Raw genomic sequence first — 12,500 nt, 5'->3', positions numbered from 1 at the left:
TATGGCTTCTATTCCTCCCCCTGCAGTGGTGACTGCTCATTCCACCAGATCCGTGGGGTCTTTTTGGGCAGCTCAGCGTGGCGCTAAGGCAGAGCAAGCTGCTACGTGGTCATCTGCTAACACGTTAATTTGTTTTATGCGTTTGATTCTTTTGCGTCCTCTAACACTGCCTTCAGGCAAGCTGTTCTCCGTGCAGCCCAGGAGTGTCCCCCGCATTAGGATATCCCAGTGGTCCCTGTGCCCCCCAGTGGAAAAAGGAAGAAAATGGGATTTATGGTTTTAGCTTGTTTAATCCTTTTCTACAGGTCCACAGTGGGCACAGGGTGCTTACAATGATACACCTGGCTTGCGGGGGTGGTTCCTATGTTCCAGTATAAGGGCCACTCAATTTTGGTGAGGTCTGCCGGTCTTCCTTCTCCTTGCTCCCGCTGTGAGCTAACTACTTAACTGGCTGGGGGGTGGGGTATACTGGAAAGGGAGCCTGAGCATGCTAGGAAAGAAGTTGTAACTGGTTCCCAGACTCTTCTCTCCAAGCAATACCCAGTGTTCCCTATACCCCCTATGGCCGTGAAGAAAAGGATTTAATCCATTTTCTCCCAGCTGGAGCATGGAAAGGCGAACCACGATCTTCACTAGCACCCTTAACCTATAGAGAGTGGCAGTAAGCAATTACTTGTGATCCATTTTTGTACGATAAAAACTGTCTAATACCGCAATAATGACCATAGGTCAAAAATCTTGATATCAAATTATCGGATGAAAACGAACCCGTGATCGTGCAATAACACATGGGATCTGGGATAAGTTACTGCGGCTCCAACGACCCCTTATTGTGGATTATGCTGAGGCACCCAAAGCATAATCCTCGATAAGTTCTGGCATTGGGGGGCAGGAGCGTGCCACATTGGGACTAACTCGATAGCCCCTGGGGAACCTAACGGTAAAGTACAGGTGCTAATAGGATACTCCTCCTCGAAGTTGCCTGTGAATGTATGGTTCTAGCTCACTAGAAACCAGTGATGATATTTAAGAAAATTACAAAGGTGTAAAGCAATACAATGAATTCCCAGAACAGTATGGCTTCGGGGACAGGAAGCATAAAGGATAAGTACACTTTTTTTTTTCTAATATCTACTTCCATCCCCCACCGCCACAGCATCTGGCTGATGGAAGCAGTGTCAAATGAGACACAGCTGGTTACACTTCTCAGATGAATGCTTGAGTCCGGTATACACAGAGGTCTGCATATACCCGGCCACCTGAAGATGAAGTTGCTCTGTTAAGCTGGGCATACACTAGGCGATAGGTCGTCTGATCCGGCGAAGTAAATCAACATAGTCTTGTGTGTACCCACTACTGCGTGCTCCCGTGAGTCATCCAATCAGTCGTGCTGTACACTCTACGGGACGACCTGGCAAACAACCGGATACATATGACTGTGGACATGAACGATATATTGCGCAACATATCGTTCAGTGTGTACAGGACGACCAATGTATCATCATATTAGTTGTCTCAACGGCTTGGTACACACATCGTTTAGTGTGTACCAGGCTTTCAAGAGTATCTAGCTAACAACTGGGCTAAAACAAATTTTAGTTTTACATTTTATATATTAGCTTTATTTTAAAAAATGGTGTTGCCACAAGGTCCTGTATCCCTTGGGGAATGGAGACACCTTAGAACTCTTCTTTTCACATCTAGGGGTAGATTTAAGAAAGCTTATACAAATTAAGAGTGGTGTTTTGTCCATAGCAACCAATCAAATTCTGGTTATCATTTTCGAGGCTGCAATGGAGAAATAATTAGAATCTGGTTGCTATGGGCAATGCTACCGCTATTCATCTGGCTTTAGTAACGCTACCCCCTAGACCAGGCATAGCCAACCTCGGTCCTCAAGGCGCACTAACAGTGCAGGTTTTAAGGATATCCAGGCTTCATCACATATAGCTAAATAAAAATAACTGAGGTACTAATTAAGTCACCTGTGCTCATGCATTAGATATCCCTAAAACCTGGACTGTTAGTGTGCCTTGAGGACCAAGGTTGGCAATGCCTGCTCTAGGCCTTCTTGCCTAGTGGGTTCTGTGCAAATGTAAAATACAAACTACAGTATGATTAAATGAAAATGCAAATAGTGACAGAAGATGCTTCCTAACCTGGAGTGAAATTAGGATTTCCACGAAGACGCTGGTTTCTTTGCTCAAAGAACCTAAAGACTGTATAAAACAGCATATCATCGCAGGTCTGCTTTGCGGCATCCAGGAACTTGCGGGCTGAGGCACTGTCATGTCCGCCAATGCTTCGCACAAATCTCAGGGCTGCTAGGACTTGGTGTTTGGATAATAAAACCTCAACAATTTCATCATTGGCTGTAGAAAGTCTCTGTTAAGACACAGCAGACAAAGTAGAAGTACATTATACTATAAGTGTAATGGCAGGGCTAACTACTGCGGATTAACAACAACCAGACTATGCCCAAACCAACTGGACGGAAGGAATGTTGGTTGGGAGGGGAGACAGTGATACCACCTAGTAAAGTTTATGAAGGCTTTTTTTGTTTTTTAAGACTCATTTTTGTTTTAGATAAGCAATTTAAAAACATAGAAAGCCTGATTATGACTTCTTCAACATAAACCAAGACCTAAAGCACTCAAATGTAATTTACATACTTTCCCTGTCCTCACATACAGAGGGACTAATTCAGTATGGATCGCGTGTGCGCTCCCCTGCGCAGTTTCCAGATTATGAGCAGACGCAGGACTAGTTCTGTGCACGTGCAGAGCGGGTCCTATGTGTGGCTCGCATTTTTCTGATAGGTGTTCGGAAAGCGGGTCAGGGGTGGAGACAGCTGGCGTTTCCGGCAACGGGAGTGTCAAGGCCAAGGTCTGCATCTCAGACGCAGATTTCTTGGCCTTGCAAGGTCCTCTGCGACGCCCAGCCTGCGGCCCCAGCGCTGGGATTGCAAATGCAGCAAGGAGATGTTTAACACCTACAGCATTTGCAGTTTTAGTGATTGCATTTACAAAGCTGTCTGCGTGGAGCAATTCTTACTGAACTAGTCCCAGAGTCAATAGTAGAACAGTAGACTGTATTGTAGAAGAAATACTTATTACCTTTAACATATCAAGGGACAGCTGATGGGCTGGGGGATAGATGCTCTCTAAGGACAGCAGCAGGCAGGCCTGGAAACAAGGGTGAGGTCATTAGGGTGGAGATGGCAGCGGAATGTTTTCCAGCTACATGTAATATAGTTACAGTATAGAAGTATTTATTTTCCGACATACAGGTATATGCAATTGCGGTCGAATTCCCGAAATTGTCGAATTTCGGGACATTTTCGCCCCCAAAAAAAAATTTGTCAATGCAATTCAGTACTTTCCGTCAAAAAAACGGACTTTCAAAATTCGACTTTTTGAAATGCGACTTTTTGCAAATTCGACTTTTCTGCAATGATACAGGTGCTGCAATTCGACCAAAGTGTATTCAATTCAAGTTTGGAAATTCGACAACAGTGCTTTAAGACAGCAAATTCGTCATTTTCAATCCGCCACACTTTGGAGGGTGAAACCAATAAAAAATATTTAAAACATGTTTTTTTTGTGTTTTTTTTTCTTGGTAATATCAGATCTATTTATATTAGAAGGGATTAGGTACTTGGTTTGTCTTTTTTGGAGGCACAAGTATTATTTATATATTTTTAAAAATAATATATATATATTTTTTTTATTTTTTATAGATGGAATGGTAAAATCCCGGGGAAAAATGGCGTGGGGTCCCCACTCCAAAGCATAACCAGCCTCGGGCTCTTCGAGCTGGTCCTGGTTCTAAAAATGCGGGGAAAAATTTGACAGGGGATCCCCCGTATTTTTAAAACCAGCACCGGGCTCTGCGCCTGGTGCTGGTGCAAAAAATACGGGGGACAAAACGAGTAGGGGTCCCCCGTATTTTTCACACCAGCATCGGGCTCCACTAGCTGGACAGATAATGCCACAGCCGGGAGTCACTTTTATACAGTGCCCTGCGGCCGTGGCATTAAATATCCAACTAGTCACCCCTGGCCGGGGTACCCTGGGGGAGTGGGGACCCCTTCAATTAAGGGGTCTCCCCCCCCCAGCCACCCAAGGGCCAGGGGTGAAGCCCGAGGCTGTCCCCCCCATCCAATGGCTGCGGATGGGAGGCTGATAGCCTTGAGAAAAATGACAAGAATATTGTTTTTTCCAGTAGTACTACAAGTCCCCGCAAGCTGGTACTTGGAGAACCACAAGTACCAGCATGCGGGAGAAAAACGGGCCCGCTGGTACCTGTAGTACTACTGGGAAAAAAATACCCAAATAAAAACAGGACACACACACCGTGACTTGTACAACTTTATTACATACTGCCGACACACACATACTTACCTATGTTGACACGAAGCAGTCGGTCCTCTTCTCCAAGTAGAATCCACGGATACCTGAAAATAAAAGATAATTATACTCACCTTCCAGCGTCCAGAGATACATCCACGTCCAGAAAATAATCCAGGTACTTGGCAAAAAAACAAAACGCAAATACCCGTGCCAGCGGACTGAAAGGGGTCCCATATTCCCACATGAGACCCCTTTCCCCGAATGCAGAGACCTCTATGTGACAGCTGTCACAGAAAGGTCTCTTCAGCCAATCAGCGAGTGCAACGTCTGAGCTGACAGCGCATCGCAAAGCCTCTCCATTACTTTCAATGGTGGGAACTTTGCGGCTAGCGGTGGGGTCACCCGCCGGTCAGCGGCTGACCGCGGGTAACCCCCCCGCTGACGGCAAAGTTTCCACCATTGAATATAATGGAGAGGCTTTGCGATGCGCTGTCACAGCACAGACAGCGCACAGCCAATCAGGTGAGCGCCACGTAGTAGCGCTTCCTGATTGGCTGAAGGGACCTCAGTGACAGGAGTTACGTGGTGTCCCGGCACATTCGGGGAAAGGGGTCTCATGTGTGAATATGGGACCCCTTTCAGTCCGCAGGATCGGGTCATTGCGTTTTGTTTTTTTGCCAAGTACCTGGATTATTTTCTGGACGTGGATGTATCTCTGGACGCTGGAAGGTGAGTATAATTATCTTTTATTTTCAGGTATCCGTGGATTCTACTTGGAGAAGAGGACCGACTGCTTCGTGTCAACATAGGTAAGTATGTGTGTGTCGGCAGTATGTAATAAAGTTGTACGAGTCACGGTGTGTGTGTCCTGTTTTTATTTGGGTATTTTTTTTCCAGTAGTACTACAGGTACCAGCGGGCCCGTTTTTCTCCCGCATGCTGGTACTTGTGGTTCTCCAAGTACCAGCTTGCGGGGGAGGCTTGCTGGGACTTGTAGTACTACTGGAAAAAACAATATTCTTGTCATTTTTCTCAAGGCTATCAGCCTCCCATCCGCAGCCATTGGATGGGGGGGACAGCCTCGGGCTTCACCCCTGGCCCTTGGGTGGCTGGGGGGGGGAGACCCCTTAATTGAAGGGGTCCCCACTCCCCCAGGGTACCCCGGCCAGGGGTGACTAGTTGGATATTTAATGCCACGGCCGCAGGGCACTGTATAAAAGTGACTCCCGGCTGTGGCATTATCTGTCCAGCTAGTGAAGCCCGATGCTGGTGTGAAAAATACGGGGGACCCCTACTCTTTTTGTCCCCCGTATTTTTTGCACCAGCACCAGGCGCAGAGCCCGGTGCTGGTTTTAAAAATACGGGGGATCCTCTGTCAAATTTTTCCCTGCATTTTTAGAACCAGGACCAGCTCGAAGAGCCCGAGGCTGGTTATGCTTTGGAGGGGGGACCCCACGCCATTTTTTCCCGTTTTTTCAAAACGCGGCAAAATCCGGCAAATCGGCCGTTTTTCGCCCGCGGGAATGTCGAATCCGTTATTCATTGAATATGGTGAATTCCGGCAGCCACCTGCCGGAATTCACCTGTCGAATTGTGTCGAATTAAAAAACGGCGATAATTTGCCGCGATTCGCCGTGAATTGCATATACCCCATAAGCTTTAGAGGAGTATCCAATAAGCCCTGGAATTTTTTTATTTTTTTTTTAACATTAATGCATACAGTTCTTATCGGGGATTTGGTTTTGTCTGCCTACAAAATTCCCGCTAAGTGCCAGTAAATAACCATGGCTAGCAGGAAGATAAATATGAGAACATCACTTGTTACAGTGACTAAAGATAATAAGTGAAGGTGTTGCCCATAGCAACCAGATTCTAGCTATCATGAATCTAGTACATCGCTGAATAGCTGGAATATGACTGGTTGTTAAATTAAAGTTTTCTACTTGCTTTTTGCAGAAGGTTTAGATTGCTCTCCATTACCACTGAGCCCTGAATGATAGATGGAAGCACATACCAGAGGCTTGGAGTCACTGAGCACATGATACTGCAGGAACTGGTGGAGCATGTAGAAGAGGTTGTGCTGCACCAATGTCTTAATCACCAGCTCGTAGAGATAATGCTAGAGTATAACACAGAACACAGACTCAACTCTAGAAGTCATTAAGTGCACCTGTCGTCTAAATGCATTGGAAGATGCTATTTTGTGGCCTTAGCCAATATTCAATAAGTTGACTAGTGACCCCACCGTGACTTATGCCCTAAGTGATGTCACTTGTACCTGGGAAAAACATAGGCTGCATTCTCAAGAATATTAGTTCCACGAAGAAAGTGTCTGCTTGAGCTAAAGCCAACAGAGTCTATGGGGTATATTCAATTGAAGTCGAAAGCTGCCGTCTGTCGGAAAGACGGCAGTTTTCAACTTTTTTAGGTATGAAGGGGTTCCGACCTATTCAATATACCCCAAAATTATCCGACAAGTCAGGGAATTCGACTTGTCAGAAAGCACGTGGATCGGTGGAATAGCCGCCGATCCGCGTGCTTCTGTCGGAAACGGGGCCAAATACGACAGGTTTTGGCCCCCTTTCCGACCATCTCAATCCGACTTTAAAAAGAGTTTTATGGTAAGAACTTACCTTTGTTAAAACTCTTTCTGCGAGGTACACTGGGCTCCACAAGGATAGACACAGGGGTGTAGAGTAGGATCTTGATCCGAGGCACCAACAGGCTGAAAAGCTTTGACTGTTCCCAGAATGCATAGTGCCGCCTCCTCTATAACTCCGCCTCCCTGCACAGGAGCTCAGTTTTTAGTTAACCAGCCCAATGCAGTAGCAGGAAAAGAGACGACAACAGTTAGTAGCCACATACACCACACTCTCACGACAGGAGAATTGTCAGCGGCTAATGCCATACCAACCCAAAGAAGCTAAGTGCGTCAGAGTGGGCGCCTTGTGGAGCCCAGTGTACCTCGCAGAAAGAGTTTTAACAAAGGTAAGTTCTTACCTTAAAACTCATTTTCTGCTGCGGGGTACACTGGGCTCCACAAGGATAGACATAGGGGATGTCCTAAAGCAGTTCCTTATGGGAGGGGACACACTGTAGCGGGCACAAGAACCCTGCGTCCAAAGGAAGCATCCTGGGAAGCGGCAGTATCAAGGCATAGAACCTTATGAACGTGGTCACAGATGACCACGAAGCCGCCTTGCACAATTGTTCAAGGGTCGCACCACGGCGGGCCGCCCAAGAAGGTCCCACAGACTGAGTAGAATGGGCCGTAATGTGAGCAGGAGCCGAGAGGCCAGCCCTCACATAAGCATGTGCAATCACCATTCTAATCCATCTGGCCAAAGTTTGCTTATGAGCAGGCCAGCCATGTTTGTGAAATCCAAACAGCACAGAGAATCAGATTTCCTAATAGAAGCAGTTCTCTTCACATAGATATGGAGAGCCCGTACCACATCCAAAGACCGCTCTTTGGAAGACAGATCAGGAGAAACAAGTGCCGGAACCACAATCTCCTGGTTAAGGTGGAACGAAGAAACCACCTTAGGTAAGTATCCGGGACGAGTCCTAAGAACCACCCGGTCAAGGTGAAATAATAGATACGGGGAACTACAGGACAAGGCACCCAAATCCGACACTCTTCTAGCTGAGGCAATAGCCAGCAGAAACACCACCTTAAGGGAAAGCCACTTAAGATCAGCTAAACAAGAGGTTCAAACGAAGACTCTTGTAACGCCTCCAAAACCACCGACAAGTCCCAAGGAGCCACAGGCGGGACATAGGGAGGTTGGATACGCAACACACCCTGAGTAAAGGTATGCACATCAGGTAAGGTCGCAATTTTTCACTGAAACCACACCGACAAGACATATTTGAACCTTGAGGGAGACCAGACGCAGGCCCAAGTCCCTGCTGAAGAAAAGCCAACAACTTTCCTATACTAAACTTGGAAGCGTCATAATCGTTAGATGCGCACCAAACAAAGTAAGAATGCCAGACCCTATAGTAAATCCGAGCCGAAGCCAGTTTCCAGGCCTGCAACATAGTTTGAATGACCGCCTCAGAAAACCCTTTAGCCCTTAAGACGGAAGCTTCAAGAGCCACGCCGTCAAAGACAACCGGGCTAGGTCCTGGTAGACACAGGGGCCCTGAACGAGGAGGTCTGGGCGTTGTGGAAGTAAAATTGGACGCTCTAACGATAGGCCTTGCAGGTCTGAGAACCAGTGCCGTCTGGACCACGCTGGAGCTATGAGAAGCAGAATTCCTTTTTCTTGCTTGAACTTCCGAATTACCCTGGGCAGGAGTGACACCGGAGGGAACATGTACGGCAGCCGAAACCTCCACGGCACCGCCAGCGCATCCACGAATGCTGCTTGAGGATCCCTTGTCCTTGCTCCGAAGACCGGAACCTTGTGATTGTGTCGAGACGCCATCAGATCTACGTCTGGAAGGCCCCACTTTTCCACTAGGAGTTGAAACACTTCTGGATGGAGGCCCCACTCGCCGGCATGTACGTCCTGACGACTGAGAAAGTCTGCTTCCCAATTCAGGACTCCCGGAATGAATATTGCCGATGTGACCGGTAGATGGCGTTCCGCCCAATGTAGAATCCGTGAGACTTCCTTCATTGCCAAACGGCTTCGAGTGCCGCCTTGATGATTTATGTAAGCCACTGTGGTGGCGTTGTCCGACTGTACTTGAACAGGACGGTTCTGAATTAAATGCTGGGCCAGGTTCAATGCATTGAAGACCGCCCGCAATTCCAGAATGTTGATTGAGAGGAGGGACTCCTCCTTGGTCCACCGACCCTGAAGGGAGTGTTGCTCCAGCACAACGCCCCAACCTCTTAGACTGGCATCCGTTGTCAGCAGGACCCAGTTGGATATCCGAAGGGACGGCCCCTGCACAATTGTTGGTCCTGGAGCCACCAGAGCAGCGACAGACGAACCTCCGGAGTCAATGAGATCATGTGAGACCTGATCCAGTGAGGCAGGCCGTCCCACTTGGCTAGAATTAGCTTCTGGAGGGGGCGAGAATGGAATTGAGCATACTCCACCATGTCGAATGCTGAGACCATGAGGCCCAGCTCCTGAATCACCGAAAGTATCGACACTTGCGGACGAGAAAGGAAGCAACGAATCCTGTCCTGAAGCTTCAGGACTTTCTCCTGAGACAACAACCACCTCTGGTTGTAGGTGTCCAATAGCGCTCCCAGGTGCACCATGCTCTGAGCAGGGACCAGGGAGGATTTCTTCCAATTGATGAACCACCCGTGGGCTTGTAGAAACCGGATCGTCATATCCAGATGACGTAAGAGAAGTTCTGGGGAATTTGTCAGGATTAACAAGTCGTCCAGATACGGCAGTATCCTGACCCCTTGACGGCGGAGTACCACCATCAACACCGCCATGACTTTGGTGAAGACTCGCGGAGCCGTAGTTAAACCAAAAGGTAACGCCCAAAACTGGTAATGGAGGTTGCCAATTGCAAACCTCAGGTATTGCTGATGTGACGCTGCTATAGGAATATGCAGGCAAGCATCCTGTATATCCAGGGAAACCATGTAGTCCCCAGGTTCCAAGGTCAGAACTATAGAGCGAAGGGTTTCCATACGGAACTTGGAAACCCTCACAAACCTGTTCAATGCCTTGAGGTTGAGAATGGGCCGGGAGGACCTATTCGGTTTCGGGACTACAAACAGCGGAGAATAATACCCCCGGCCCCTCTGTGCAAGAGGCACCTGTACTACGACTCTTGTATCCAGGAGGGTCTGTACCACCGAATGTAGAGTGTTTGCCTTTGTCTGGTCCAACGGGATGTCTGTCCGGCAAAATCGATGAGGGGGTCGGTTTTTGAAGGCTATGGCATAACCTCGAGTGACGACTTCCCGTACCCAAGCATCTGAAGTAGTCTTCAACCATTCCTGGGTATACTCTAGAAGCCAGCCCCCCACCATGGGATCCCCCAAGGGGAGGCCCGCCCCGTCATGCGGCAGGCTTATCGGTCTTGGAAGCAGGCTGACGGGCAGCCCAGGCTCTTTTGGGCTTTGGCTTACCAGGTTTGGAAATGCGGATCTGCTTGTTGTACGCCTGACCTTTTCTTTACCTGAAGGGCGAAAGGAAGTACCTTTAGCCTTCGACACAGAAGGAGTGGTACTTGGCAGACAGGCAGTTTTGGCAGTAGCCAAGTCAGCCACCATCTTATTTAAGTCCTCCCCAAACAGAATATCTCCCTTGAAAGGGAGTACCTCCAGGGTTTTTCTAGAGTCCAGATCCACAGACCAGGATCTCAGCCACAATATCCGGCGAGCCTGGACTGACGTAGTAGAGGCCTTGGCTGCTAGTATACCGGCATCAGAAGCCGCCTCTTTAATATAGCGAGAAGCTGTGACAATATATGACAAGCATTGTCTAGCATGGTCAGAAGAGATTTCAGCTTCTAACTCCAAGGCCCATGCTTCAATGGCCTCTGCAGCCCATGTTGCTGCAATAGTGGGCCTTTGTGCAGCACCCGTGAGGGTGTAAATCGCTTTCAGACAACCCTCCACACGTTTATCCGTAGGCTCTTTTAGAGACGTGACGGTAGTGACAGGTAGAGCTAGGAAACCACCATCCTAGCCACATGCGAGTCTACTGGAGGAGGCGTTTCCCAATTTTAGACAGCTCTGGCGCGAGGAGATAGCGAGCCAGCATCTTCTTTTGAGGCACAAACTTCTTACCTGGGTTTTCCCAGGGTTCCTGACGTATATCCACTAGGTGGTCAGAGTGAGGTAAAACTTGTTTAACCACCTTCTGACGCTTGAACCTATCTGGTTTCTTGGGAGGGACGGATGGCTCGGGATCATCCGTAATCTGCAAAATCAATAATAGCCTCCAAAAGATCAGGAACATCCACATGTGAACTACCCTCCCCATCAGCAGTATCCGTGTCAGAATCTGGTGGGTCAGTGTAAGTGCCGTCTTCATCAGATGAGGTGCCAGTGACAGCAGTGAATTGTGAGGAGATAAGAGCTCGCTTAGAGGACCCCTTGGGCTTGAGCGAGCGAGGGTCAGACTTTTTAGTAGTCAGGGACTGGTTCAACTTCTTCAATTGAGCAGATAAATCGTCCGCCCACGGCGGGTTAGCTGCAGGGACCACATACGGTTGTACCGGCATAGGGGGTCCCATAGGGGGTGTTAGTTTATTAACTAGCGTATGTAGAAGCGTGGAAAAAGCGGCCCACGGTGGGTCATTATGTACCTCCGTTGCCACAGTCCCACTGGGGGGGCAAGGAGCCCCCAGAACCAGAGCCCACAGCTGCTATATTCTCCACATAGGGATCTGTGGCTTCAGCAACACCGGCAGTGTGTTCAGCCCCAGAACCGTTACCCTCAGAAGCAGACATGATGTAACTTGCAGTATCAGGTAACACAGTACAATTGGCAGCAGCACAATACCTCGTACCCAAACCCCTGCGCAGTGTAGTCAGCACTAGCAGAGATAAAGGAGAGATATGGTGACTAAAATCACAGAGAAAAATACGTATTAAAGTATATTTTTGTGAAAATCCTATATAAATATAAAACCTGACGCACCAAGCCCCCTCAGGTTATAGAATATAGGGATAGCAAGTTGAGTGAAAGACACGAAATGGACACCACTCAGCTAGCTAATGCACACACAGATAGTCACAGTTTGTACAATGCAGGGGTTATTACTAACTGCACTGGACTAGCTTATATATATAGCTATGTAGTCAATAGATATAACACTGCACAGTAAGAACTGGATGTATATCACAGGGTAATTGTACTAGAAAACCCTGACTAAATGCACTCTTTCTTAACTAACACTGTCTAAAAGGCAGGTAGAATACTTAAGTGTCATGTAAAGTCACAGCACTGACAACCAGGCGGCTTTACACAGGAGGATTTGCCCAAGCAGTCCCAGGAACAGTGAAGCTGAGAGAAATGGCGCCCAGACACTGACAGGGAGTGAGGGAGAGACAGATATGCAGCTCCAGGGCGGGAACATTTGCGGGAAATGGCTCCCTGGGGGAGGGGCTTCAGGTCTAAGCCTTATCCCCCTGCTGGCAAAACCACCGGGTACTGTGGGCTCTTATTAAACTGGTTTAGAGAGAAAACCTGACCTACGCCCATGCCCTGGTGAT

General features: G+C 48.0%; 1 protein-coding gene across 2 annotated transcripts in view; it reads right to left on the bottom strand.

Annotated features, from left to right (window-relative positions):
• RMC1 (regulator of MON1-CCZ1) overlaps window positions 1-12,500 on the bottom strand; it is a 204,160-nt gene that overhangs the window by 8,273 nt on the left and 183,387 nt on the right. The window contains exons 17-19 of one of the 2 annotated variants that reach the window (XM_063923595.1): window positions 6,366-6,470; window positions 3,117-3,185; window positions 2,160-2,385 (exon numbers count right to left, since the gene is read on the bottom strand). In XM_063923595.1, the coding sequence (XP_063779665.1) occupies window positions 2,160-2,385; window positions 3,117-3,185; window positions 6,366-6,470 (400 nt within the window). The remainder of the gene's footprint in view (window positions 1-2,159; window positions 2,386-3,116; window positions 3,186-6,365; window positions 6,471-12,500) is intronic. The other variant, XM_063923596.1, reaches the window with a different exon arrangement.

This window comes from Pseudophryne corroboree, chromosome 5 (genome assembly GCF_028390025.1).
Source record: "Pseudophryne corroboree isolate aPseCor3 chromosome 5, aPseCor3.hap2, whole genome shotgun sequence".
Lineage (NCBI taxonomy): Eukaryota > Metazoa > Chordata > Amphibia > Anura > Myobatrachidae > Pseudophryne > Pseudophryne corroboree.
Note: the sequence above shows the minus strand (reverse complement) of the source record. Positions and strands in the feature narration are given on the sequence as shown.